Source organism: Solea senegalensis, unplaced genomic scaffold, assembly GCF_019176455.1.
Source record: "Solea senegalensis isolate Sse05_10M unplaced genomic scaffold, IFAPA_SoseM_1 scf7180000014733, whole genome shotgun sequence".
Lineage (NCBI taxonomy): Eukaryota > Metazoa > Chordata > Actinopteri > Pleuronectiformes > Soleidae > Solea > Solea senegalensis.
This window is the reverse complement of record NW_025321112.1, coordinates 1,406-28,180: the sequence shown is the minus strand read 5'-3', so window position 1 is coordinate 28,180 and position 26,775 is coordinate 1,406. Positions and strand designations below refer to the sequence as shown.

Sequence of the window (26,775 nt, the reverse complement as noted above, 5' to 3'; positions counted from 1 at the left end):
CACACCCTAAAGAGATCAAACAGACTTGTTATCAGACACTGTTTAATTTTAATTTCCTCTGGAACAAGCAGTGTTTTTACAGTATTTACAAGAGAGGAAAACACCATAAAAAAAGCACAAAAACTGTTTGAATTACTTTTTCTTTTTTTTCCCACACAATGTCTGGTACATTCTGTACAGTATGTCGATTACATAACTGGATTTAAGAAGAACAGCTCAGCAAAGAATGAGTCCATGACCTTAATTGGCATTAGTTACGGTAGCTCTTAGTAGTGTTCTGTTAAAAGGCCAAATACATACAGGAATTAATACATTTGACATTAATATAAACACAGTCTATCAAAAGAAAAGGATACAAATGCTGGTGGGTCTTGTATTGTGCATGGGGGGGTTTAAACAAACACGTTTGCAGTATCATAGTATCAACATTCTTTATTATTGTATAATAAAATATCTGAGCACAATGTTCTTAAAAGAGTCAATAAACTTCATCCCTCTTGTCTAAACTGACAAACATTATCTGTGGATTCTTTGGAAAGACAGTTGAGCAGCTGCAGGATACAAACTGCCACAAGAGGCTTCAATCCAGGTTTAAATGTGACGCGTTGACGTGTTCACTCAGCGTCCTGCAGTGTTTGGGAGGCTGTGGCGGCCTTTCACTGGCTGCTCAGATGTGCATGCGTCCACATTATAGTCGTATTTCATGTGTGAAATCTACAGCGTTAAAAGCAGCAAGACATTATGTTTGCAAAAGAGCTGACACTCTTAGAGTCAGGAGTTGTTGTTGTTGTTGTTTTTTTTTATCAAAAGTCACTAAGTTCTGAAAGTTGGCACCGAATGTGCGGTTACATTCTTGGGCTCTTTTGGCTAATCAGATGATTCCGACTCTTATTAGTTTTAGCTCACATCATGCATAATTCTAATTTATCCGAAAACAACAATTTGAGTCCGAACCGAAGATTTTTCCTTCCAAAGGTCCAACACATGGTAACTGGGTGGTTTGACTTTCATTGTCTGATTTGACCTGTTTCTACAAGTACAGACTGTGCTTCATTTACATTTTCTTCACAGCCTCGTGGCACCTGGGCAGGATCATTTACACCTTTCATAATGTCACAGCTTTACATAACCAAACCTGACTCAGAGCTCTAAATAGATGTGCCAGATGTGTATTTTATAGACCACTTAAAAGATAAGCAAGATATCAAAAAGAATATAGAATTGATAGAGAAAGCACTAAAAACACACACATTCTGTGAGTATCATAATCGACCTTTTTGACATGAAACTATTTCTTGAGCCTGCCCTCAAGGTCATGTACACCACTGTTGGAAGTATTAAGGTCCTTAAGTAAATGACATCAAGTTTCTATGTAAACATTCTGGGTTGGTGTTTGTAACACATACTCGACAGGTTGCACATTATATGGGTCCGTTAATCACGGGTCCATACAAACCACCTCTGTGTCCCTGCAACTCATCATCATCTACTGTCAACACTGGAGCCATCACACTGACTTCCTCCTCTTGCCAAACACGTTGTTGATGAGTTTAGCCATGGACTTGGAGCCGCTGTAGCGTCGTCGGTCTGCTCTGTACTTCAGGTGCTCCATCACCTGCCGGATGAGCTGTGTGAAGAGGTTGCCGATGTCTTGGTAGCTCTCGGCCGCCGACACCTCCTGAAAGTTGCAGTGGTTCTCCTGTGCCAGGCAGCGGCCCTCGTCCTCACATACCTGTCGGATGTGGCACAGGTCCTGCTTGTTGCCCACCAGACACACGGGAACCTCCACGTCACTGCAACAGAGAGGGTGAAGACGTGAGATGAAGAAGAGGACGTTGAGCGACTGAATGATCCATTCTGAGCCCATTGCTGCAACACTGTGACTACAGAAGTACCTTTTCTTAGACTGTAGTACCGATGCGCAGAAGAAAATGTTCACATACCGAGGAAAAGCTTCTTCTTTTGATGGGAATTTGACAAAGATTATCTCAGAAAATAACTCAGAAAAGTAGAATTGCATGGTTTTCAACAGGACATGGACATGGAAGTAATCAATTAGACATTTTAAAATAAGAAAAAAACTAATCCCAACATAATTTGAAATTTGATTTGAGTCCAGGATTTTGTCACACACCTGTCAGCGACTACATAAATCTCTTCAGGAGACACCATGGTGCATGACAGGGCAGATTGATGAATGTGTTTGGCCTCTAAACGTTGATGCTTGTATGTTTGCAGCGAGTCCCTCAGTTTGTTGGAGCCAGTCTGGACTTCCAGCATTCCTCAAACTCAAAACTGCATGAGGATTCCTGCTCGGCCTCAGTGAAAGTAGGACAACCATACTGCTCAGTTGTTTCCTATTGTGTTTACGGCACGTCCCACTAATATAATCACGAAGTACATCTAAGCACTTGTTTGCTTTTTGGATGAAAATTCAGTCCTTGAAATTACCCGTTTAAAGGGTTCAACTGCAACTGAAGAAACTTTTTAGATAAAGATAAACAGACATTAACAATTAAATAAAGTATTTTAAAGTAATTTATATTTTACATTATTTATCATTTATACTTTAAGATTAAATTTTAATGCAGTGAACCACAGTTGCTAGTTCTATGTCTCTTATACTTGCAGCAACTAGTGACCTCAGTGTGGAAAACACTTGTGGTGCCACTGCAAGTTCAAATACTGCCAATGCTTTGATCACAATGTCTCATTGCTATGATATCAAGCAGTGCTTGCAGGTTCTCCGCAGCTTCTGTCCAGATTAAAATACCCTCACTGCGCTGCTTCTGACCCTTTGCAGTTGTCCACGCGTGCCTCCCGAATCTGCAGCAGGATGTTCTTGGCGCGGATGAAGGAACTGCGGTCACTGATGTTGTACACGACCACAAAGCCATCTGCCCAGTCCACCGGCTCCTCAAGTATGCACCTGGCCTCCGAGCTCTGCTGATGACAACATACGAGCTTTTATCCAGCCTTTATACTGTAGATAGATGGTAGATAGACAGACCGACAGACAGTCTGACTCATGGCAATGAAAGAGCTTAAACAAGTTTAAACAGAAGGAAGAAATAGTAATGTTCTTGAGGAGGACTTAATTGCCAAGGAAGGACAAAAGGTCCAAGGACGTGTCTGAGCCCTTAACCGTGGATTCCTCAGCACTCACTGTAAAATCCACTCATCCTTTGTCTTTATTGACTCCATTTTTTTTTATGCTGTCCAGGTCAAAGGGGCCGGACAGTGACTCTGTGCTTCTTATGAGAGGGCGGCGTTTAACTGACAAAGACAATGATCGGCTTTTATTCTTTCGAGCCCAGGGGTGTTCAATAAAAAAAACCCTCTGCAGTAAGATGTGTCTCAGCTCTTTTTATGGGAGATGTAAGCAGGTTATAAGAGTGTGTGTGTGCGTGTGTAAAGCCATGGTTCACTTAGGGTTAGTCATGTCCATGTACTGCAGCCTCCTTGGTACAGTGACGTGTTTTATTGTCACATGTGATGGATTCTTTCTCGGAAAAGCAGTTTTTTTCCTCCTGTCGCTGATGATTTGTCGCTGTTTTTCGCAACGGTAATAGCAACACCTGTAAATGATGATCATCATATGTCACACAAATTGCTGGAATATGACATTTTTTCTTACATCTGTGTGTACAGCTTGAGCATATTACGCTGAAAAGTTATAATACCCATCTGTCTTGGATTCTCATTTGTTTAACCTCTTCCTTTTCTGGGTCATCTGTGCAATAATTACATTTCCCGACACAGCCTGGTGATATACAGGGCATAGCCAAGGAGCTCGAAACAGAAAGGTTTGGAGTTATTTTCTAATAAAAAAGCAAAGAAAATCTACACATGACTTTTCAACTGTTTGCATGAGTCAGCCTTATTTAGATGTGTTCAGGATGTGCTGTACCTCAGAGCAAGGGTCAAAAACTTCCAGGTTCAGCTGCCGGCCATCAATCGACAGCCTTTTATGATACAGTGAATCTGTGGGGGAGATTGAAACAGAGGAAAACAATCATATTACAAAGGAAAATAATAAATGTCTCATAATCTGCACAAATAAGTTTGTTTTCCACGAGTGTCACTGTTCTTCGTATATTTCCAGTGTTACAAATGAAAGCTCCTGGGAACTTAATTCACATCTATGATTAAATAACATGTTTTGTCTGTAGATAAACTCTTTTCATATGGACCAAACCCAAGAATCCACCCTTTTATCAAATCTGGAAACACTTACTGGTATTGGAGGCATATTCACCGATGAAGCGCCTGGTCAGGAAGCGCACAAGGACGGCTGAAGGAAATAATCAAAATGAGAAACAACAAAATGAATCATGACTTCATGACCTTCTCATTCCTCACAGGTGGCAGCAGTGGTGGTGGTTGGGGGTTGAAATGACCAAACGTTATTCATCCCACTTCTGGAAATGGAGAAGTGACACTGTAGCCTCACAGCAACGAGAGTGCTCCGAGTGCATATTTGGCAAACAGAACAGTTACATTTCCCCTCTCCTTTGCCCCCACACTGAGAGCAACACTTAAAACGGAGTATGTGCTCCACTTTTGGTCCCATAGATAATCAGTTTCAATTAAGGGTTGAAGTTTCACATGCTGAACTTTGAAGAGCATGTGGCTGACGGTGGTCTTGGGTCTCTGGAGAGATTTTGCAGGGGTTATACTTGGGCTATGGGGACACACAAATGTGGGTTTGATGGCACAGTGCATTATCCATGCATGGCTGTTTGCTGGAAAACGCAAAGGAATCTTAAAGATACAGGGCCAAGTTTCTTTTGGACCTTCTTCACTCCAACTGATGTATTTTAAACAGCTAAACAATTACAAGTGCACATCAGAAACAAGAAGCAGAAGAGTAGAGAGCAGGAAAAACACACTCATGCAGCCTCCAGACACTGAAGAATCTCCATAGTAATAGCTTTGCCTCACTGCCAGGACGTGAGAATAGAGATGTCCCATTGTTTTATGAAGCTTTTACAAAGTGCAGCACCAATCACCACTGATAAACAACAACACCCCAAACTGGAATCTGGAACAAGTAGACGAAGTTGTCCGGACCAATATACACATCTGTTTAACTTGTTATTTTGGTGAACAAAGAAAACCTCCACACATGCACGTTAATTCTTTTTTCCTCTTCCAACCTCGGAATCCGCTCTGTGATAGATGAGCTTTAATTTAACAAAGCCCGGGATTATCTAGAGGCACAAATCATCTCATTATTTTGGTTTAACTTCAAGGATTGGAGCCAATAAACCATAGTTTCCATCTGGTTATGTAACATGAAACCAAAGGCCAGTGAAAAGAATGTTTAAAGATTGTCATCTAACTGAGCCAATGTCCAGACATGAAAGGAGTTGAGCCCTATTTAAAAATCACATAGTAATGCGACTTTTTTTTACACATACAGATGGTAACCTCCATATACTGGCACTTGTTCTTAAGTAATGACTGTAGCTGGTTAGTTTTGTTAAATAAATTCTCATTTGAGAGAATGTAAGAAAAACATTATGTCGATGTATATTATCTTAAAAGAGGAAAATCCAGATAGAGCAATCTTTCGGTCAACTATTGCTGAAATAATAAATGACAGCCACTCATAAAGCTTCAAAGACCAACAGGGCTGGAACTGATCATTTGTATCACTGATTAATCTGCTGGGTTCAGATTTGTCAGAAAGTGATGAAAAAAGTTGATTTCAGTTTCTTATACCTCAAAATATGGTTTTAATGTTGTCTGATCCTTGAATAAATGTGAATAAATATCATAGTAACATCACATAGTTGACAACAGCACGGTGTAATGCAATTAAAAGATGGAATTTCTGAACCATTTAAGTCTATTAGATGGTTTGAAATTAACATATTCACCACAACATCAAAAACAGCTGTGATATTTCACTTATGCAATTAATATATATATATATATTTATATATATATATATATATATATATATATATATATACATATATATATATAGATATATATATATCTATATATATATATAGATATATAGATATATAGATATATATATATATGCACAAAGTACATTTAGAGATGTAGAATAGGAGCTGCACTAGTGTAGTTCCACATGTTGACAACTTTTGATGGACTATATCAGGTCAAGATTTCTTTGAAACACAGACCTTTGATGTGATTTATAAATAATCACATTATTTTTTTGCAGAAGTTTCCAGCATCACTTTCAATTGAATGCCATAAATCAGAAGGTAGGAGTGCAACAGTTAAAATTAAAAACTGATCATCTGATCCGGAAGAAAAATTAATAACATTTTCTAATAGCGAGCAGCCTCGCGATGTTTTGAATCTCCCTCACAAGATCATGTTAGACAAAGCATTTGAACAAAGAGAGACAGAAGAATTGAAATCTGAATGTCTGGATGAGGAAAACTAGCAGGTGTTAGGTGAGGTGAGACAAAATCCAGCTTCTGTCTTTGGTAAACATTAAGCATACAGTAAATATACTACACTTAGAGTCTGAAATGATTGTGCACTACAGCATCATACAGACTGAAGATCCACTGTTTTGAAGTAAAAGCCACTCACCTGATTTCCCAGCCCCCTCACTTCCCAGCAGAGCCAGCTTGATGTCGTTCATGCCTGTGCTCTGTCAGGTCCTCAGCTGGTTCTCTGACTCTGACTGTGTTGTGTCTGGTGTCTTGGTTAGCGTCAGCACACTAAATGCTCACTACAGTCCAGGCTGAATGGGGATACAGGACTGCCCTCCTCGCTTCCTCTTCAAAGGGCTGTTTCACATTTTAAAGCCAGAGGGAGAAGGAGGGGAGACAAGCGCTTTGTCTGTGTGCCAGGCTCTCTTTTACTCTCCCTCTCCCTCTCTCTCTCACACCTCTCTTGTCTCTGTTTTCTTTCTCCTGCCTGTACCAAACATATATATCTCTCCCCCTGCTTCTCCCCCCTCTTAATCCGTCTTTTCCCCTTCTTTCTTTCCTCCCTGTGCTTATACTGTATATCACTTCTTTCTGTTTCCTCCCCCCCTCCTACAGAGAGGTTACTCGAAGGTCGTCAGCGACTAAACCTACTGTAATAGGACGGTGTCATCTGCAGAGATTTGTGCTCTTTGTCGAAAGAGTAATATTATGAAAGCCCATTCCTGCCAGGAAAGAAAAAGCTAATAATGAAATGTTAGGAATGGCAAAAATGTCAACAGGGGAAAATGTTTTTCTAATGAGGATACCAGACAGGTTTCTATATCTGAAGAGCACTTAATAATAATAATGACATATTCTCTAACTTTTTACCATTATGGTAAAACTAAATCTAACCAGGATGACACTAACTCACACTCACACTAACTTAGTCAAAGTTTACGACATAATATGAGAAACATTCACAACTTTTTAGTATTAGTTTGGCAGCACTGTCTTCCATAGTTTAGTTTTTCCCTAATTTCTTGTTAAAGTTCCAGCACGAATCAAACACACTTAAGGTATTTCTCTGATAGACTCTCAGCGATTATGATCTTAAGCCTAAAACAAGCAGCTGGAAGTAAAAACAGACATGAAGTGATCTTCTGTAGGAAGTGACAGAGACGCTGCTGAATCAGGACGATGAGAATTTGAAGGAAACTTCACGTGGGTGCTTCTTGGCATTCACTCACAAACCGTTCACTGTTGTCTTACTTTACTAGAGTAGCTGTTACGTTCCTTAGTTGTGAGGTAAAACACGTCACTTTCTTTGACAACGGTAAATGACATTTGTTTATATTTAATATTTTTTAAGGTTATGCACTACAGCTTTAAAATCAAGAAAACTGCATCAAAATATTGATGACTCTTCGTTACCAAGTGCATGGTCGCAGCTCACCAGGCTGAGGCAATATAGTAAATTAAAGGCACATTGTGAAAAGCAAAACCATGAGAAGGCCAGGCAATAAAAACACTGATGAGAGCATCAGTCATACTCCTGACATCATACTGACTCGACCTGGATGAGCAATCTGTCTCCTTCAGCTTCATGCCACATACAGCCAATAAATCACTGAGCTTCAATTTCACAGACATGAATATCAACCAGTAAAATAAGATTTCTTTCTACCAAAACCACCCCCTGACACTCTTGTGCGCTCATTCTTTACATTTGGGCCCAATTTCCATACTGGCTCCATTTGATCCTACATATCAGTTTTCATGCAAAGTTAATGAGCTCTTCCAAACTTAGCAAAGGCTGTTTTGAGATAGCTGCACACATAAAACTTCCAGGACATAACATTGGGGTTTAGGGGCAGAAATTGTCCAAGGGAATAAACACCATTCAGTTTTCCGATCCTTGAAATAAGACTTTTATATGAATTTAGGGGGGGTTGCTTTATGGAGGCTGCAATCTGAAAGGAAGCATGAAAAGGTGAAATGTGAAAGAGTGTTTACATCCTGTCTGGTATGTGAAGGCGACCGCAAATTAAGATAGAGTTTAATTCAGTGATTCCATTAAACCTGAGTCATTCATTTGTTGCAATCTGCAATCTGACCATTAGATGTCACTAATTCTTAGACACTGGACCTTCAAGTGTACAGTATGTGATTCCTGCCACTAGGAGTCCTCAGTTAAAACAATAACAGAAGACTAGGGATGGGTCATACCACTTTTTTGTGTCCGATACCGATCACATACGCGTGTATCTACTGATACCGATATTATTCCGATACAGTTATTTCAAACTATTTATGAACTATGAAGCTGTTAACAACACATTTGTGCCCAGTCATTTCAAAGACATAATTCTCCAACTGTGTAACAAATATTGTTCTCTCAAAAAGAGGAATTTACAGCCCAAACATGACTCAGCTAAAATGCTTTTGCTGATTTTTGCCATAAATAGGATTTTTGGATTGTATCGGATTTTAGAAGGACAAACCTCTTTGCTCATTTCACGATAGTGGATATAGATAAAGCAGATGATATAAAAATAGCAGCAAAAATGAAACAGTCCATTATGTTAAATATAAGTATTTTATGGATTAAAGGGGTGTTGGAGTACTTACAGTTTGTTTACTATTCTAATAGTTGTATTAACAAATGCGAACTTAAAGATAACTGTGGCCTGACTCCTTTCTGTAAACAAGGCTTTTACAGTTTGGAAATATGGAACATTTAGAACATGCTACTCGGGCCGTCACGGAACACGGTGATCCATTTCAGAGTGAAGTGCTTCCAAATCTCCTTTTTTGGTGCCCCTTCTTTTGTTGGATTTAGGATAAAAGATTTGGACCTAAAGCATACGCAGTAACGAGGAAATGAAAACAAGCCGACCACAATATGTACATCCAAATCCATTTCCAATGCACGGCATGGATGGGGCTTTTGGAATGTTTACTCAATTACTCTGGTTCCATTCAGTGATGTTTAGATATCATATACCCAGAAAGTCTGTTTGCATGAGGCAAAATAATTGGTACCATATCTCTTTATGCTTGGGGAGTTCAGCTGAGGACTGAAAGAAGAAATATTGAAACAGCAATAGAATACTATTGCATATATTGGTAAAACGCTTGTCCCAATCATACCTAATGCCGGACCAGTGGAATATGAATGATATAATACAGAACTACATGATGAGCTCAGTCAGCTTCCAGTACTTTAGATTAGATAAACAATGCCATTCATCAAAGCAAAACTGTTTTATGAAATTGCAGCGCATTTCCTCTCCTGCATTTCTTCAATGACACATTTTAATCAACAGCACATTCCCGCTGTAATCAGGGAAAAAGCCAATCTCCGTGTTTTACAGTAAAGAGCCAGCCATCCATAGCAGCTTTTAATCAGGCAGAGAGGAAGGAATCATTTCTCCTGAGCTGAATAGCATGTGGCGGAAGAGCCACTTACACGCGGGACGACGTCATGTTGCCACAAAACACAACCAAGAAATGCAATATTCTCAATAGTTGAACACAGAGAGACACATACACATATAGGTTAATGTCTCACCGTAACCTTAACACCTAAGCCTCGAAATGTTCGCTTTTCAAAATGCTTCTTTTGCTTCTTTTAACCATAAAAAGGCCAGAAAATGTTCTGTGAGTGCTTTTGAACCATTTTTCCAGAATAAATTTCAATATCTGGCAGTTATTTACAATTTAATGTATGTTTAAATAGTTTAACAATTCAAAATTAAGAAAAAATAACGTTTTATTTAGAAAAATCACTGTAGGTGTACATGAACACTAGATTCCATGTGTTAAATTTGAAATTTGAACAAAATAAAACATGTTTAAAATAACATCTGTTTGAGTGTTTGTCTCAACTTCCAACTCTCTCCTCTCTGGTGACTGACACTCATTCGCTGGCTTCCTGTAACAGCGCGAGTGAAATGATCCATAATAACCACACGTTGGCTTTGACTTGCAACTTCTCAGATTTCAGAAACCGTTGGAATTTTTCTGATAGCACAAACCGTCACATAATTACGGTAATTACGCTTGCGCAAACGTGTCGTCTACAAAACGCTTGGTGATAAAGGGTTAACATAACCACAATTCTAAGCCCTTAACCAGATCTGCAGAAATTGTGAAAAGGAAATAGTTACTGTTTTAGAATGTCAATGAAAAAAGAGAAGGAGCTTTATTTTATGTTTATCCATTTTAGCCCTTTGGAAAATGTAGTCAGAAGCAACAATAACACAACTATGTTTGTTTAGTTTTGACTGTTTTGCTTTAAAAATCTATTTGTCTTCAGTTCAGTTTAATTGTATGCATTGGTCTGCTCCTTCATGCCTATTGTTGGATTCTTCATGTTCTGACTCTTGTGGTTCAATTGTTTTGGTATTGCTTTGGACATTTTGGGGGTTTTCTGTTACAGACTTTTGAATCCTCAGTTAAGTTTAGAATTTCTTATATATTTTCTTAGACTTAGACTTCTTCCCTTGTGTGTCCCCCATTTTATATGTATAACATATACATCCTTGTGCATATTCTTATCTAGATACTGGTTCTAATGTTGCAGTTTTTCTTACTAGTGTATCACGTCTCGTTTTACTTACTTCCCTTATTTTCCACTGATTACTCACACATGTTCCTGATTGTTTTCACCTGTGTCTTGTTTAGTGTTTTGGTGAATGCCACTTTCCTTGTGAGTTTTGGATATATCTGCCTGGGGCTGGGAATCAAACTTCCTCTGAATCGCCTGCTAGCAAAAATGTGTTTTGATGTCAAAATTTGATCAGATTTCAGTTAATCTGATCAACATAAAAGTGAGCAAATAAGCAAGTTGTTGCACTAAAGATCTAACAGTGATCATGATTGTTTGTCTGGAGGTGTGCAGGAATTCACAGACAGAGACTTTATTCCTGCAGGCAGAACGAGAAGATGAGGTTTAACATGTGTGTGTGTGTGTTGAAGGTATATTGATTAAGTGCACAGAGTATAAATGAGAACAGGAAGTTTCTAAAAGAATTTTACAGTCGTGTTTTGTTGAAATTGCTTACATTTTCTTTTTTATTGAATGAGTTATCGTTCAGGAACAGTATAAAAGTTCAGATATCGATATTGATACCATATCTAACACTTTTTATGAACACGCAACCTTGCAGCTGCCCATGAGTAATTGTCATATTCACTGACTTATTGCATCACCCTCCACTGATTCAGTGACATCACAGTTAGAGAAGGAGACATTACTTAAAGGTGCAGTGTGTAAAATTTAGCAAAATGTATTGCATGTTGCAGCTAAAAAATACATATGTGGCCTCAGTTAGCAGCAAAATATTTAGCTTGTCCATTGTGGTCTATTATAAAAATCTGGTGGTCCAAAATGGTGGTCTCCATGTGCTGATATACTCTAAATATGAAAGGCCTATTCTGGGGAATTAAAAAAACAAACAAAAAAAAACAATTCATATAAACAAGTGATTGTCCACTTATGGAAAAAAAAACATAAATAGTTTATCTTAAATTTATGCCAAACATACATAAATTTCACTTAAATTGTACACATTGGACCTTTCATTTTATTGGGAAAGAATGAATAAAAATAATATACATAAGTAAGTAAAGTTTATTTATACAGCACTTTTCACAGAAAGTGCTTCACATTAAAAACAAAATAAGATACATAATACACAGCAAATACAACACTCACAGTTACAAGCACAGACATAAAAGATAAAAACAAATTGTAGTGAAACCTACACTGCACAGTGTAGGAGTATTGGAAGAGCAGCAGTAATCATAAAATATGTATCAAATAATCACATTATGGCTTGGTTTGGTTGTCAGCTGTTTAAAGTACATTATTTGCCTTTTGCCCAAGTACATGTACAAATACAACAGAATTGTTGTAAATGATTATGTCTCACAGCCATATTAGAACAATGTATGAACATGATATGAATATAAAATACAATAAAAACAACACAAGATACACATGAACAACAAAGTGCAATTATAATAAACAGTACATTTACTTCATAACCCTGAACAACTGAGTTCAGTTCATATAAGTGACATAGTCTGTGTCATAAATCAGAAATACATAAGCAATACCTTACAGTACTTGCAACCACAACATGTTGTGTCACAGCAAAGCGATGGAAAGCGTGATCCTATTTTTGACGTCCGAGATGTAGATGTCAGCCATCAATCATCTGTCACCCTTGAAGATTAATTTAAACTGACCCTGTGATCATAATGCACTGTTTGGTTTCACTTCATAAATTCATATTAACATGTTGAACGTGTTATTGTGCTGAGCCGCAGTCCGGAGTGGAACAGGCACAGCCTGGATTGATTCACAGATTCAAAGGCGTCTCCTGACAGCCTTCACTCTCTCTCATATTTGGGCCCATATTCTATTCAGCTTGATTCCCAAATTTGGGCAAAAAATGAGAGTTTCAACTTTTTTTAATAGCTGTGATTTTGAAATTATGAGGTGAATTGACTGATGGCTTAAATGTGTTTCAAGTTATATATGGAACTGTATTTTAATCATTGTTTTCTTTAAGTTGTGTATCCCAGACTGAGATTGGAAATATAGTAAAAATCTTTCCTCCTTCTAAGATCCATTTTCGTCACCATACATTTATCATAAACCTGCTCCTGATGTATTTCCATGCATTTGTAATAAACTACATGCTCAGCTCCTAATGCTCTCCAAAGAAAACAGTGTACACTTATCTGAATCCCAGACATGATAATTTAAGAACAGAATGTTTTTACCGCAACAGTTTATCAAGAGTGGAAGTGGAGGAATGACTCTGAATGACCCCAAACGACAAAGAGCGAGAGGAAAAGTATTCATCAACAGGTCCAGAGTGACGGTGCTGCAATGAGTTGAATGCCAAAAGCCAAAATGGTTGTATAATTGTAGCTAATGTGTGCTCTTTAGTTTGGTCTAAACATTAGATGTAGAGCTTATCTCAGAGAAGATGTTCTCCCCCCCAAACTTTTCTCTTCTTTCTTTTCTTGTGAGCATTAGTGATTCATCCAATTTCAGACAGAGTGTGTGTGTGTGTGGGGCTCATGGGTCTTTGATGTTTTTAAATAAAACGTCTGCTCACAGAAAAGAAAGGAGAGAAGATAAAGAGAGAGCAGACTTGTGACCCGAATAAAGTGGGTTTAAAAGACACAAGGGCAGAATAACCCTCCCTTTGATAACATCTCATGGTCAATTTCCCGCATTTTATCTCAACATTAGCCACAGGGCTGGTTCTGGCCCTTAAAAGCTCCCTCTCATCTTTCCGCTGTATGTCTTCAATAGCAATATCTTGGTTAAATGTTTAGATCCTAGTGAAGGTATACTTTGCTCGACGACAGTATATTGTGTTTATGGCCTGGCTAGAGTAGGTTTTATCAGGTTTTATCAGGTTTTGACCATCCATTTAAAAGAGTGCCGCCATCTTTACAGATTATATTACACAGAGCTATGAACTTTCATAAAAGCTTCTGCATATCTATAGACTACAGAACAAAATGCTCTGTATAATTATCCACAATAACAAAGGCATATGAATACACATTTTTACAGTCATTGAAAGATTAATTACAAAGCTTTGAATGAAAATCTTCCTATTTGTTTACTTTGATGACCGCTTGTCATGGCCCATAAAGTCATTTATAGTCTGATTTAGACGTAGAATTAACCTTTTATTTGTACTTAGACAAGGGTCTCGCTTCCCAGAGGCCGTCATCTTCTGCCTGAACAGACATCCACCTCATGTTTGAAGTGAAAGCTGATTACACAAACTAACAGCTCTACTCAAATAACTTTAATATATAAACCAATAAATGAGAAAGAGGAATATGCAGAGAGATGTGGACGAGTGTTTAGACCGTTTCTGGTATGAAAAGGCCACCATGGGTCCCTGATATGCTTGAGGAAAGGGAGGGGTTGTTGTAATCAAGTCTCACCATTAGATGTCACTAATTCTTGCACAGAGTTTCCATTCCACCGAATATCACATTGGGGGCAAAAGAAGCAAAGAACTGAACATCATGAATTTAATTAGATTCCTAGAAGGAAAAATAAGTCATAATGTAATAAAACCACTTTAGGGTGATTATAGATGTCAAACATGTGTGAGTAGTCTGAGATTACATCTAAATCTTAACTCAAACAAGCCAGAAAGATAAACAACAGGTACATTTTCATATGTTTACACATTCTTTTAGAGGCTCTTGTGAATTTCTGCAGCTGACAAAAAAAATATTGACTCACTCCAATCGGTAAATGTGAAAAAGCTATTTGTTTTTCGAAATTTAAATATGATTTGCTCTGCTGAATGTGCGTCTACATGCATGTTTGTGTCATTCTGAATCATGGTCATAATCATATCAAAATAGTTTTGTGCGTCTCATCATGGTTTTTTTTGAATGTCGTCTCTTTGTGCCTTATTCATTTTCTCACCCTCCTCCTCCTCATCACCTCCTAGTCTGATCTGATCCATCATTCTTCATCCTTCACCAGTCTCATCAGGTCACCAACCGCCATCATTACCACTGTTTAGGCGGATTTTCCTTGTTGTTGCTCAAAAGCACATTGCCTCAGCTTTGATATCTCCCCCAATCGTGTCCAAGCACCAAAGACTCGTGAAACCACAGGCTGCTGGTGGTGGATGTGGATGGGTGAGCGTTGCTAGGGGCACAGCTGAAGTATTGTTTTGTTGTAACATAACAAAGTGGGAGAGGGACTGACAGCTAATTTTACAGCACAGTTTCTGGATTCAGAGTGCACGCATTATGCCTTTGAGACTTCCACGGGATTTAGATTGCACCTAGTTTGTAGCCAAAACAGAGGATATGATAACTTATAAAGTTAGAGCTTAAAAGTGTGGTCCTGGCCAGTAGGACACATTATGTCCTGTCCAGCTGTGATTGCCAAAACATTGATTTCAAACAGAGAGTAAATCACAAAGAGATTTAGTGGAGAGGTTTTTATTACAGCCTGTGTCCTCACTGAGACAGGCCTCTAAAGGTACACAGTGACCAAAAAAATGGTGGCTTCATACTCATTTATGGTCTTATTCATGTTTGCTTTGTTCATTCTGAATAGAAATCAACACTGTCTGTGTGTAGGAGAACACAGGATAATCTCCAGCTGCACTGATAGTGTCCACACAACAGTGAGGAAAATGCTATGTGGAAATAAATACAGACATGACCCCTGGTGGGAGTTCTATGTAGTAGTGAGTGAGTGTGTGGTGTTTTAAACATGAGAAAGTTCCAAATACAAATTCCAAAACATAATTTAGAGAATCTTTAAAAAAAACAAAAAACTATTATTTAACAGAAACTCTAGATAATCTTCAAATTTAAAAAAAAAAGATTAAAAAACATATTCATTCATAATTCTGCACAATTCTTATTATACTCTTCATAAGCAAATGTGTCTGCCTTGTGTATATAGTATCACCTATACCACTGTAATATTTGAGGCTTGTGTTTAACCTCCGTAGAGTTAAAGTACATAGTAGTTTACCATGGAGGATCAACCCTCTATGAAGTTACACTTCCTCATTTCTATCCCGTTACACGATGTGCGATGTTTGCAATCATCAAATCTAATCAAGACTAATGTGAAGAGTATTTTATTTCTTTGAGGAAAAAATATTTCTCATCTGATGTGAAAATGACACGACAAGTTTCTGTCTCCCCATTGCATGATTTGTTTCCATTAAAAAGGTGAAAGTAAATTGATTATCACAGTTCTCAACAAGGCTTTTTAGCACAACAATGTAAAAACTATAGATAATATTTCTTCCCACTAAACATGTATCTCTTCCTCTTCTGGTTTTCCTTCCTCTTCCTTGTCTGCCACCGGAGTCGAGCCGAGTCTGTTCTGTCCTGACTCGTCGATGGGAACGTCCTGTCCGGGAAAATCTCCTGCAGTTTGCTGAAGAAAAACAACTCCAGGTTTCGACCGGCCTGAGCCACCTCAGAGTCTGGCTGCACGAGACAAACAGACACACTTCTAATATATCTATCACCTTATTTTATGCAGTTCTAAAATAACACATTTCAAAAAAAAGTATTTAGTGCGACCAACCCTTTCACTTGACCCTGGCTCTTATAAAACTGGAGTGGAACCTTATGTTACTGTGTTTGTTCTACTGTTTCATGTCAAAAAAATCTGCTGTGAAAAAGGTCTATTTACAAGTGTTGATATGGCTCAGTGTGCTGTTAAACTTGGGACTAGAGAAATAATTCAATAACAGCAGAAATCAGATTAAACTGACAAATCCCATCAGATTCCAACATTCTGATGACAAACTCACATAATTGAATGTAGCGCAGTTCTTGAACATCAGCAGGACGTCATCGACAAACTGCTCGGCACTGAAGTAGTGCAGGGTTTCACTCTTGTCCAGTTTCCTGCGGATCACTGACAGGTCAATGGGTCTCTTGATGATCTGGTAGTAGTTCCGGGCCTGGAGCACATACAAAGAGATTGTTTTGTGATTTTGAACGCCCTTGTTTGTTAACAAGGAAAGTGAAAGTGTGTGAGTTTTTAATTAGGTTAACACTGTAAGTCTCCCTGGTCTTAATCCCTAGTCTGTCTGGTCAGAGGAATGTCTGATCTACAGTGTCAAGTATCAAAGTGTAGATACGGTCATTTCACAAATAATTTACATTTATAAGGAATTTCAATGAAAACTTCACATGGAAAAAACTCACTATCTATATAAATAAATTTAATACTCTCTTTCCTGTATTTGTATGTACTGTAGAAGTACAGTACATATAACTATATTTTCTAAAACTTGGAACTGTTTTGAGTGGTTACAAGTAGAGCATTATATATTTTTGTATACATGTTATGTTATTTTTTTAAATCCCTGACCTTTAAGATCTTTGTAAATCTGTTGGACTGACCAGAGGGCTGACAGGTTCATGAAATGGAGCGCTGAGCAGGTGACAGTACAACAGCAGAGTCAGCTTCTCACATCTCTGCAGGTGGGAACACAAAAACATATCGATTTCAACCTGTAATTATTCACTTTATATTATTAATATTATTATGATCAGCATCCGTAACCGGATTCTTCACTGCAGCTCACCCTCTGGTCCTGGTTGGACAAAGTGTACGGAGCTTTGACTCCACCATAGAACTGCATGTTCTCACAGTCGTAGGCTTCTGCAGGCTCCTGGTCAGATCTGCACAATGTGCACTCCCAGTCACCTCTGTAGGACACACAAGACTGGTGTTATTTCACCGTTTCACAGGAAGTTAAAACTACTGTAAATTATCTTTAAAAACATATATTACACGGAGAGACATTTTTTTGTTATGATATTGTGTTATTGATATTACACATCTTATTATTAAATTAACACCAAAATTAAGACTGAATAAATCCTAATTACAAATATTACCAGTGGAGTTTTACGATCTGTGTTATTTAACCCCGCAATCTTTGAAAGTCTTAAATCATGTAAACAGTAACAAGTAACATTACATTACATTACATTACATGTCATTTAGCAGACGCTTTTATCCAAAGCGACTTACAAAAGTGACAAGTAACAAGTTGTAATATATTTTTTGTTGAGAATTCTACATATAAATTCTTCTGTATATCAGTGCATTATCTCACTTGTCGATGTTGTACAATTTATGTTTTACACTCTTTACATTGTGTTGTGTTATCGTATGTTTTATTAGTTCTAATATTAAAGCTGCAGTGCGTAAACTAGTCATTTATTTTGGTTTGCCTCTGTTTGGTCTTCATAAACAGAAATGATGTAACATTATTTTTATGCCTGTTTCAAGCAATAGTCATATTATGTCATATTATGGTTTCCACGGAGTTGAAGGGTTCGTATGGTACGTATTTTTTGGGGTACCATAGGAAAGGTACGGTATGGGTGGAGCTAGAGCCAAGACAGTCAGTTGATTGGGCGACAGAAAACGTTTTGTTGAGACAAACAACCAAAAATCTGCTTCTTTGTTGCCTGTTGCGTCACATTTGTTGTCAGCGCGCTGTTCCAACCCGAACTGTACAAAACTAAACTGTACCATGATGGAAACACGGCTAAACTGCAGAACTGGGTTTTAGAGCACTAGAATTCACTTTTTAAACTTCTCATGGGTGTTTTCAGTAACCATCTTGCTTTGCTAGTGCACTGTTGTTGCTGTCGCCTCCGTCTTGCACTGTTCACTTCCTGTGTGCAGTGCTGGAATTTCGCCAGGCAACACGAAATGTAAAGAGTGTGGATCTGATAGGATTAAGTAGTATACGTTTTTTTACTATTTATTACCTTTACTGTTTTACTCTCTGTGCTGTTGTAATAAAGGATTATCTGATTTGAAACAGTCACAGTGGGACAGATTATGGTGATGACTGTTTCAGAAAAGAGATACGCTCAGTCTCAACTGGTTTAAAATCAAAATTATTTATGAATCAGTCTGATGTGATATATTGCTCTTGGCTTGACTGTGATTGACTTTCATTTATCCAGCATGAGCAACTGTAGGCTTGACTCATTACAACAGTGTGTATACAGCTAATAACTGTATACAGAGGTCGGTGTTGATGCATTATTTACAGTGGGGAGCTGATGAGAGGGGGTACATGGCAGGCCAAGTGGTAAACTTTAGGGCAGCGATCGCAGCAGAGCAGATCTCCTCCGTTCAGACAAACAGCACAGAAATCTTCACTTTCCACCTCCATGGTGACATCTCCATGTTCAGGCTGACGGAAGGACAAGTCGGCCTCCTCCTGTTGGCAGCAAACATCCGCTCTTTGTTCCTCACTGTCCCCCGTTTGAACCACATCCACTCCACATTTAGTTTCAGTCTCGTCCTCAAGCTGCAGGGAGTGATTCAGATCTGTGTCTGGTTCTGGATCCACTTGGATCACCATGGTCTGTTCCAGATCTGGATCCAAATAAAATGTTTCAGAATCCATTTTTCCATCCAGTTGCCATTCATCAGAGCCGCAGTCAAACAGGATGTAAGGCTGATCCGGATTTGATTCACAGTCAAAGCCTGAGTCCTGCTCAGGTTCTTCAGAGGGGCAACTGTCAGGAGAATATGGTTCTGTCCAGGATATTGATGTTGTTTCTGGTTGACTGTGATCAGATAACTCAGCCGGTGTCGCCTCAGCTAGATCCTCTCTGATCTCTAATATATCCGGCTCATTTTGAATTCCATTCTACACACAGGAATAAAAAATAAATAAAAAAAAATCATGAAAGAGAACTCTTCTTTGTCTAGAATGAAAATGTCCAAATCTAAATGTTTTTACCTGTTGAGGGCGAGTCAAAGAGACGTTAGTGTGGAGCTCTGCTTGTGTTTGGCATGGCAGTCGCACCAGAGACACCACAGGCTGCAGCGATGCCAAACACACAGACCGGAGGTCCAGGCGCTCCAGGCTCACAGCAGGTATGCAGGAATTACCCAGAATCCTCTGGGCTTCTGGGTGAACCCTGTGAAAATATATGAGGGCTTATTTGACGTCTATTAAGCTAAAAAAAATGGTGTGTCTAGCTTTTTTTATAGTACAGAAAGAGAGCATATTTAAGAAAGCACTGAGAGAGTTTAAATCTTTAATAAATGTTTTTGTAAAAAAATTAATCTTTATCTGAATCTACATCTCCACCTAAATCAAATAATGTCTTCCCAATCTGTCTTTCACTTTTCAAGTAAAGCTGCTCACAATCAAACAAATGCTAACAAAAACATAACCTCTGCCTTTACGAAATTATCAATTTATTTTATAGGTCTATTGTGTAACAATTAGGACACTGAATAGGATCAGAAGTTGAATATATAACCCATTAGGATGTTTGTGTAAGTGTATCATCATTTTTGTAGCCTTAGAATGAGCATATTATATACAATTTAGGCTTTAAAAGGCATTCATTTGTTAATTAAAATGTTTTACAAGGAAGGAAGACGATATATCACCAAATCGATATTTTGACCCACCAGAAAAAAGCAACAAAAACCCTTTGTGAAAGTTCAAAGAAGAAGTACAACATCCTATCTGGTCAGCAAAGGCCACTATTTTTCCCTGATAATCTTGTGAAAGCAATAGGCAATCTGCAGTCTCACAATTAGATATTAAAATGCTTGGAAACTGACCTGTCAGGTAAACATTCTGAAACGCAGTTTACCTTATTCTCCTGAGGAAAGTGACTACACTTGTTACAGGTTGACCTGGTTGTTTCTCAGACGATGGTGCTGCCACTCTAGTTTCTCTGTGGCAAAACTGGCCGGACTCGTTTTTCATCTCCCAGAAGCCATTAATGCAAAGCTGTTTGAAACATATAGACTTAGAGTGTCATTCTTGTCAAACAAATCATTAAATGTGCACTCACTTTCTCCTTAGACATTACATTGGTAAGAACTCTTGTCATTATTACAGCACCAACAGACACAGTTGTTGTGATGAGAAGCTTTAACTCCATTGCTGCAGATTCTGGATTTAGACTATTCTCAGATGACCAGGCCTCTTGTGCCAGGTGCACTATGCACTTGCCTACCTGTGGCAACAATGCTGCCCGTCTTTGGGGAGAGTTTCCATGGCATCTGTGGGGCAGGTCTGCCATCTCCAGGACATCAGGCCCCCTGGGTGAAAAAAAGAACAGAAAACATGGAAGTAGCTGCTGGTTCAAAATCTCCTGTGTGATCAATGTTTGAGGGCAAAAAAATCAGGAAACAAAACAAACAGAAAACCACACAAGAGGGAGCAGTGGAATTAGTGGAATTATGAAAATTCACTTAGCCGTGTCCATAGAAAATATTAATAATCTCTACCGGAGGGGGTGAGTGATAACGACATATAACCAATAATAAATAATTGCAACACACGAATTACACACTGGAATCAAGTATAATTATAGTAATGTCTTACCTGACAGGGAGAGTGAACAAAACTGAACAAGATTTGTGCGTCACAAAGGCAGGTGAAGTGTCCTCGGGTGTATGTGAACTGAGGATGAGAGCAATAGCTCCGTTCTATGTGTCCAATATCAAGAGGGACATGGTTGATTTGATTGGTGGAAAGATGATTCAACCTGAGCCCCGTGACAATTCTGCACTGAGCCAACGCAAACAAGTGATATTTACATTAACCTACTTAACATCTATAGGTAATGAATACATAATTTAAAAATATCTCTGACATAGAATAATACAGTTGAAGCAACTTGTAGGTATGTGAATTTGTGAACAATGTGTAACAGACTATTTAATATATTAAATATTGTTATGTTATGCTGGTTGAACAACAATATACACTTGGCAATGGTCATTTCTGCACAGGCTGTGGCTCCAGTTTCCTCTATGACTCTTAAATTATAATAAGTGGATAATAATATATAAATATATGTATATATATTTAAAAAAATCATATTATGCCGTCTCTGTAAATATTGTCTATTTACTATTAAACTCAAAAAGAACAACAACGGTGGTGTTAATAATGTTTTTCTTTCTCTCTTTACTGCTTTTTCATACTCCAGTCCAGTAGGTGTCAATAAAGCGCCTTTGATCCCGTTTGCAAATCGCGTTCAAAACAAGAAGGAAACGTTGCACTCAACACATCTCGCACAAAGCCGCGTGACTTCCAAATCCCGTTCCTCTTTCAACTCTCCTCCAAGATGGTAGGTGTTATCATGAATGTCGGAACACTGATGTTGAGTTAAATCTGTGCCCATCCGTGGCCGTTCGTGCTGACAAAGTACAACCGAATAACAGTATATTGTACACACACCGCGTGTACGCAGTTCATGGCTGTTATTGTGGTCATTCGTTCACATTTCAAGGATTTGTGAGCGGTAGACTGCGCTAGCTCGGCCCTCGGCTGCAGCAGTAAACCCGGTGGTTCCGTCTGTGTATTAACATGAATTAACGCGCAAATAAAGCGGCTACACTCTGGTTAAACGTGGCCTAATTTCAGGTGTAGACATTTTCCGAATGTTATTGCTTCTATTGTTTGTTAATCGTTAAAAACAGCAACCGCAGGTGAAGTAGCACTAGCTTGTGCGGGTGCTAGGCAGCATGTAAACGGGGACATTAGATGGACCGTTTGAACTCCGTATATCGTGGGTAACATAACTTATTGTATCAGTATTTATTTCACAAGAGAAATGTGCAGTGTAGTGTAGGGATGTTGTGTAGTAGCTTAATCAACACAGACACTTTCAACTGCTGTGTCTAGAAGTAAAGTTGTTGACAAATGTGGGTGTATACCCATTTTAAGAGCCTATGAGTGCATTCATTTATGACTAACATTAGCGATAGTAAAAGGTAGAAGTCTAATTTTATTTCAATGTTATTTGGTACAGATAATTATATAGTCATTTCTGACATTGTATGTTATCCTTGTTGAGTGTAATACTGGTTACTTTTATAGAGACTAGAGTCTCATCTTGACACAACTCATTGTCTTGGTGTGCTAGAGTCCTCTTAGATTAAAGTCTGATCCTATTCACTGACTTGCTCTATGTTGACCTGTCAGCCACATGGTCAGTGACAAAGCTTTTACCATATTTTGCTCTAATGGTGCACAATATTTAGGAATATATTCATATTTTACTGGTGTCCCTGCTTCGCCCGCCATCACATCAGCGAGTTGGGGGTTCATTTGGTGTATGATGTTGCCAGCCAGTTGGCTTTGTGTTGATAAAATTCACAAGTATGTTTATAAGATGAAGTCAGCTAATGTTTCTTAAAACCTTTCCTAATAGCCCACCAAGAAGACCAAGACCAGGAAGCTACGTGGACACGTCAGCCACGGGCATGGTCGTATTGGTGAGTATAAACATACTCGTCTACCTGTGGTGGTTTTAGTCATTGCAAATTGAGTGTTTTATCAGTGTTAATGTGATACACAATGAACATGAGCATTTCCATTTCAACAGGCAAGCACAGAAAGCATCCTGGAGGTCGTGGTAATGCAGGTGGTATGCATCACCACAGAATCAACTTCGACAAATAGTAGGTGCCTCACATGTGTTGACTGGTTTTGTACTTGTGTTATTTTTTGAAATTGCTTTCTCCCAGGGAGTTTTGTCTGTTTTCATGAGACAAACAGTGCATGTAATAGTTCATTTTTCAGCCTGCCCCACACTAGAGGATTTTCAAATCTGACTTGATTGAAACGTAGGAGACCACAGACATAAGACACAACATTTTTTTTTTAACCAGTTTTAAATGTTTTATTTCTGAAAAAGCACAGACTAGATGATCCAGTCAAGACACAGGACCACACGCTTGGCATTTAATCGAACGATTCCACGCATTTGTGATGTCACTGAAACTTGCACGATTTATCATGACCTCAGAATATAAACGGACATGGAGGCGGACTGTCTGTGTTGTCAGTTAATAGCTGTTTGTGTGTGATGTCTTTTGCTGAGAAATGCAAACATGTGCATGAAGTTATGGCTGAGAAGCAATTTGGCTTGTACAAGTTATGACTCTAAACAGAAGTACGTAACATCTGTTTTCTGGTCAACTCGCGCTCATTGGTTATTGTGGGGTGTTCTGCTCAAGTCCCAAGTGCCTTTCGTCAATATCAAATATCTTTAATACCTAAATACTGAAATCTGATACAATTGTGTCTAACCACTCGCACTACAGCATAATTTGGCCAGATAATCTGTTCAAATCAGCCTAAAATTGGAAGGCACCCACGATGGCCGGAGGGGCCACATCTGCCCAATGCTGGCTAATTATACTCAAGTATGGGGCAGGCCTAAGTAAAACATAACATTTTAGTCTTGATAAGGAATTGCAGCTTTAAATGCATGTTGGTTATTTCCTCAGTTTGTGTACTGTGATGTCCATGGGGAGAAAATGTAGTTTAGTGATGCTGTGTAAACTTAATTAATATGGACACTGAACTGCCATGTCTTAAGTAAAGTTGTTAATGAATATGTAACAATTTTAATCAAGCTATCGGAAACTGTATGGGCATATGCCAATTTTTACTGTTAAGTAATGACTGTTCCTAGGAGTGCCACCTTAGAGACTAGCAGCTTGTGTATTCATTTATCACTACCATTAGTTATAGTAAAAGGTGGAAGATTAAATTAAGCGGTCAGTTCTGACTTCGTATGTTATACTGTTGCCCTTGTTGAGTGTAATACTGGTTACTTTTATAGAGACTAGAGTCTCACCTTGATACAACTCATTGTCTTGGTGTGCTAGAGTCCTCTTAGATTGAAGCCTGATCCTATTCACTGACTTGCACTTTGTTGACCTGTCAGCCACATGGTCAGCAACAAAGCTTTTACCATATTTTGCTCTAACTGTACATAATGCACACATTCTCTTTCTTTCTTGTAGCAAGCTACAGCTAATTTCTGCCTTGTGTTTGTCCTCAGCCATCCAGGCTACTTTGGTAAAGTGGGTATGAGACATTACCACCTGAAAAGAAACACAACTCATTGTCCCACCATCAACCTGGACAAGCTGTGGACGCTGGTGAGCGAGCAGACTAGGCTTAACTATGGCAAGAAGCCTGAAGGTCCCGCCCCCATCATTGATGCTGTGCGCGCTGTAAGTGTTGGCCAATATTTGTTGTGCTATCTATTATCTATTCCTCATTGAAACAATGGCAGAAATTGTTGGACCAAAAGAACAACTCACTGGAATTAGTGTTCTCATCTGGAAAATTGAATGTGTTAACTGCATTGTTTTATTTAGTACAGACAATAATTATACAGTCAGTTCTGACATTGTATGTTGTCTTTGAGTGTATACTGGTAACTTTTAGAGACTAGAGTCTCATCTTGACACAACTCATTGTCTTGGTGTGCTAGAGTCCTCTTAGATTAAAGTCTGATCCTATTCACTGACTTGCTCTTTGTTGACCTGTCAGCCACATGATCAGTGACAGTTTTTTTTACCATATTTTGCTCAAATAGTGCATAATATTTAATATATGTTCATATTTTACTGGTGTTCCTGCTTCGCCCGCCATCACATTAGTGATTGGGGGGTTCATTTGATGTATGATGTTGCCATCCAGTTGGCTTTGTGTTTAGCATGACTGGATATTGTGCCCAAATGGAAACGGTTGAGACTCGAGAGGCTTTTTGACCAAGTTTTTTTTAAGATGTGGTGTACTGATTTATCTGGATTTATTTTTCTTTACAGGGCTACTACAAAGTTTTGGGCAAAGGCAAACTGCCCAAACAGCCTGTGATCGTCAAGGCCAAGTTCTTCAGCCGAAAGGCAGAGGAGAAGATCAAGGCAGTGGGAGGAGCCTGTGTTCTGATGGCATAAAGTTCCTGTCAGTGTTTTTTGCAAAAATAAACTATAAGTGGAAACACGTTTGTCATGTCTTCTATGGGATCTAATGGCTGCTTGCATTTATGATGTTGCATAACTTCCATCTTCTAGAATTGGAAAACTGCTTTCATTTTTTTTGTTATCATATACTAATATGGACCTATGTTTCTGAAATTATGCTACAGTGAAAATACGTTCTCAAGAGTTATTGAGTACTGAAACTACAATGACAGTGAATGCAGTTAAACATGTGTCCCCATGGGACACAAACTGGTCAGAGGTGTTTATCCATACGGACATTTTATCTTTATGCATTTCTTCTGTCTTGTCTTTTTTACAAGGCTTTGTGTTTATGTACAATGTGTTCACTTTCTGAGAAGGCAGTTCTTGCAAAGACTAAACTGGAGAGCAGCTTTCTTGTACTTGTTCTTAGATGTACCCTACAATGAGACGTAGAAGGTTTGACTATGTCCAGCACATGAGCTGTAAATTAAAGTCAGGCTTGCAGAATGCAACTAAGGGAGAACATTCAGAATTGCATTCAGTATTTTGACTGAAATCAGTGATTTAATTTACTTTGACTTGAAACCCACTGATAAAAAACATCAGTGGCTGTGACAATTATCTATTAATCGAATTAGTGACGATGATCACTTTCTGTTACAAGTTCAGAAATCGTCTTATTTAGGTCACAAACTTAACAGATTGGGTCTAAATGGAGACTGTAATTTCAGGTATTGTACAAAGGGGGCGCTGTTACGTGTACAGCGTTTCCTGTCCTGTCGAAAGCAACACAGACAGCGGTGTGTGGCGTGTCTGAGTGAACGAAAGCTGAATTTCCTCCCACGCAGGTGCTGTCTAGGCGTGGAATACTTAAAGATGACTAATCAAAGGTAATTGATAAATGACGTGTAAGCTTTTGTAAAACGCTGTGTTTATGTGTTTGTATGCTTTTTGTTGTGCGCATGTTGCCCTGCACGTAACAGTTGAACAAGTAAACAGTCGTTGAATTTGTTGACACAGCGCAGAACCTTTGAGGTAAACGCT

General features: G+C 38.6%; 3 protein-coding genes, 1 long non-coding RNA gene and 3 other non-coding genes across 9 annotated transcripts; 5 read left to right on the top strand and 2 right to left on the bottom strand.

Annotated features, from left to right (window-relative positions):
• Positions 1–106: 106 nt before the first annotated feature.
• Positions 107–6,906, bottom strand: rerglb (RERG/RAS-like b). 3 transcript variants are annotated; one of them, XM_044016719.1, is made up of 5 exons: positions 6,583–6,906; positions 4,238–4,294; positions 3,911–3,984; positions 2,780–2,946; positions 107–1,793 (listed from the first exon to the last, which is right to left on the bottom strand). In XM_044016719.1, the coding sequence occupies exons 1-5, from the start codon at positions 6,632–6,634 to the stop codon at positions 1,508–1,510; spliced, it is 636 nt and encodes a 211-aa protein (XP_043872654.1). In that variant the 5' UTR covers positions 6,635–6,906; the 3' UTR covers positions 107–1,507. The 3 variants fall into 3 exon arrangements, with proteins under 3 accessions (XP_043872654.1, XP_043872655.1, XP_043872657.1); XM_044016720.1 differs by having other exon boundaries at positions 2,795–2,946; positions 6,583–6,896; XM_044016722.1 differs by having other exon boundaries at positions 2,795–2,943; positions 6,583–6,896.
• Positions 2,081–4,063, top strand: LOC122761475. The gene is made up of 2 exons (XR_006358552.1): positions 2,081–2,328; positions 2,804–4,063. It is a non-coding gene; the product is annotated as an uncharacterized LOC122761475 (long non-coding RNA).
• Positions 6,907–16,053: 9,147 nt separating the features above from the next.
• Positions 16,054–17,601, bottom strand: LOC122761479 (tripartite motif-containing protein 66-like). Its single transcript, XM_044016727.1, has 4 exons — positions 17,540–17,601; positions 17,355–17,429; positions 16,757–16,909; positions 16,054–16,427 (listed from the first exon to the last, which is right to left on the bottom strand). Exons 1-4 carry the CDS (start codon positions 17,594–17,596, stop codon positions 16,224–16,226), a joined length of 489 nt encoding a protein of 162 aa, XP_043872662.1. The 5' UTR covers positions 17,597–17,601; the 3' UTR covers positions 16,054–16,223.
• A 4,241-nt stretch (positions 17,602–21,842) lies between these two features.
• rpl27a (ribosomal protein L27a) lies at positions 21,843–25,766 on the top strand. Its single transcript, XM_044016718.1, has 6 exons — positions 21,843–21,853; positions 21,971–22,091; positions 23,178–23,241; positions 23,352–23,427; positions 24,819–24,993; positions 25,594–25,766. Exons 1-6 carry the CDS (start codon positions 21,843–21,845, stop codon positions 25,720–25,722), a joined length of 576 nt encoding a protein of 191 aa, XP_043872653.1. The 3' UTR covers positions 25,723–25,766.
• LOC122761481 lies at positions 22,840–22,968 on the top strand. The gene has a single exon (XR_006358554.1). It is a non-coding gene; the product is annotated as a small nucleolar RNA SNORA3/SNORA45 family (small nucleolar RNA).
• Positions 24,593–24,721, top strand: LOC122761482. Its single transcript, XR_006358555.1, has one exon. It is a non-coding gene; the product is annotated as a small nucleolar RNA SNORA3/SNORA45 family (small nucleolar RNA).
• On the top strand, positions 25,207–25,335 carry LOC122761480. Its single transcript, XR_006358553.1, has one exon. It is a non-coding gene; the product is annotated as a small nucleolar RNA SNORA3/SNORA45 family (small nucleolar RNA).
• Positions 25,767–26,775: the final 1,009 nt, after the last annotated feature.

Coding starts and splice junctions, on each gene's coding strand:
- rerglb (XM_044016719.1), bottom strand. CDS start 6,634: ATGAACGACATCAAGCTGGCTCTGCTGGGAAGTGAGGGGGCTGGGAAA. Junction 4,295..6,582: donor TGAGGGGGCTGGGAAATCAG/GTGAGTGGCTTT, acceptor TATTTCCTTCAG/CCGTCCTTGTGCGCTTCCTG. Junction 3,985..4,237: donor TGAATATGCCTCCAATACCA/GTAAGTGTTTCC, acceptor TCTCCCCCACAG/ATTCACTGTATCATAAAAGG.
- LOC122761479 (XM_044016727.1), bottom strand. CDS start 17,596: ATGCAGTTCTATGGTGGAGTCAAAGCTCCGTACACTTTGTCCAACCAG. Junction 16,910..17,354: donor ATGAACCTGTCAGCCCTCTG/GTCAGTCCAACA, acceptor TATGTGCTCCAG/GCCCGGAACTACTACCAGAT. Junction 16,428..16,756: donor ACTGCGCTACATTCAATTAT/GTGAGTTTGTCA, acceptor TGTCTCGTGCAG/CCAGACTCTGAGGTGGCTCA.
- rpl27a (XM_044016718.1), top strand. Junction 23,242..23,351: donor CCACGGGCATGGTCGTATTG/GTGAGTATAAAC, acceptor CCATTTCAACAG/GCAAGCACAGAAAGCATCCT. Junction 23,428..24,818: donor AGAATCAACTTCGACAAATA/GTAGGTGCCTCA, acceptor GTTTGTCCTCAG/CCATCCAGGCTACTTTGGTA.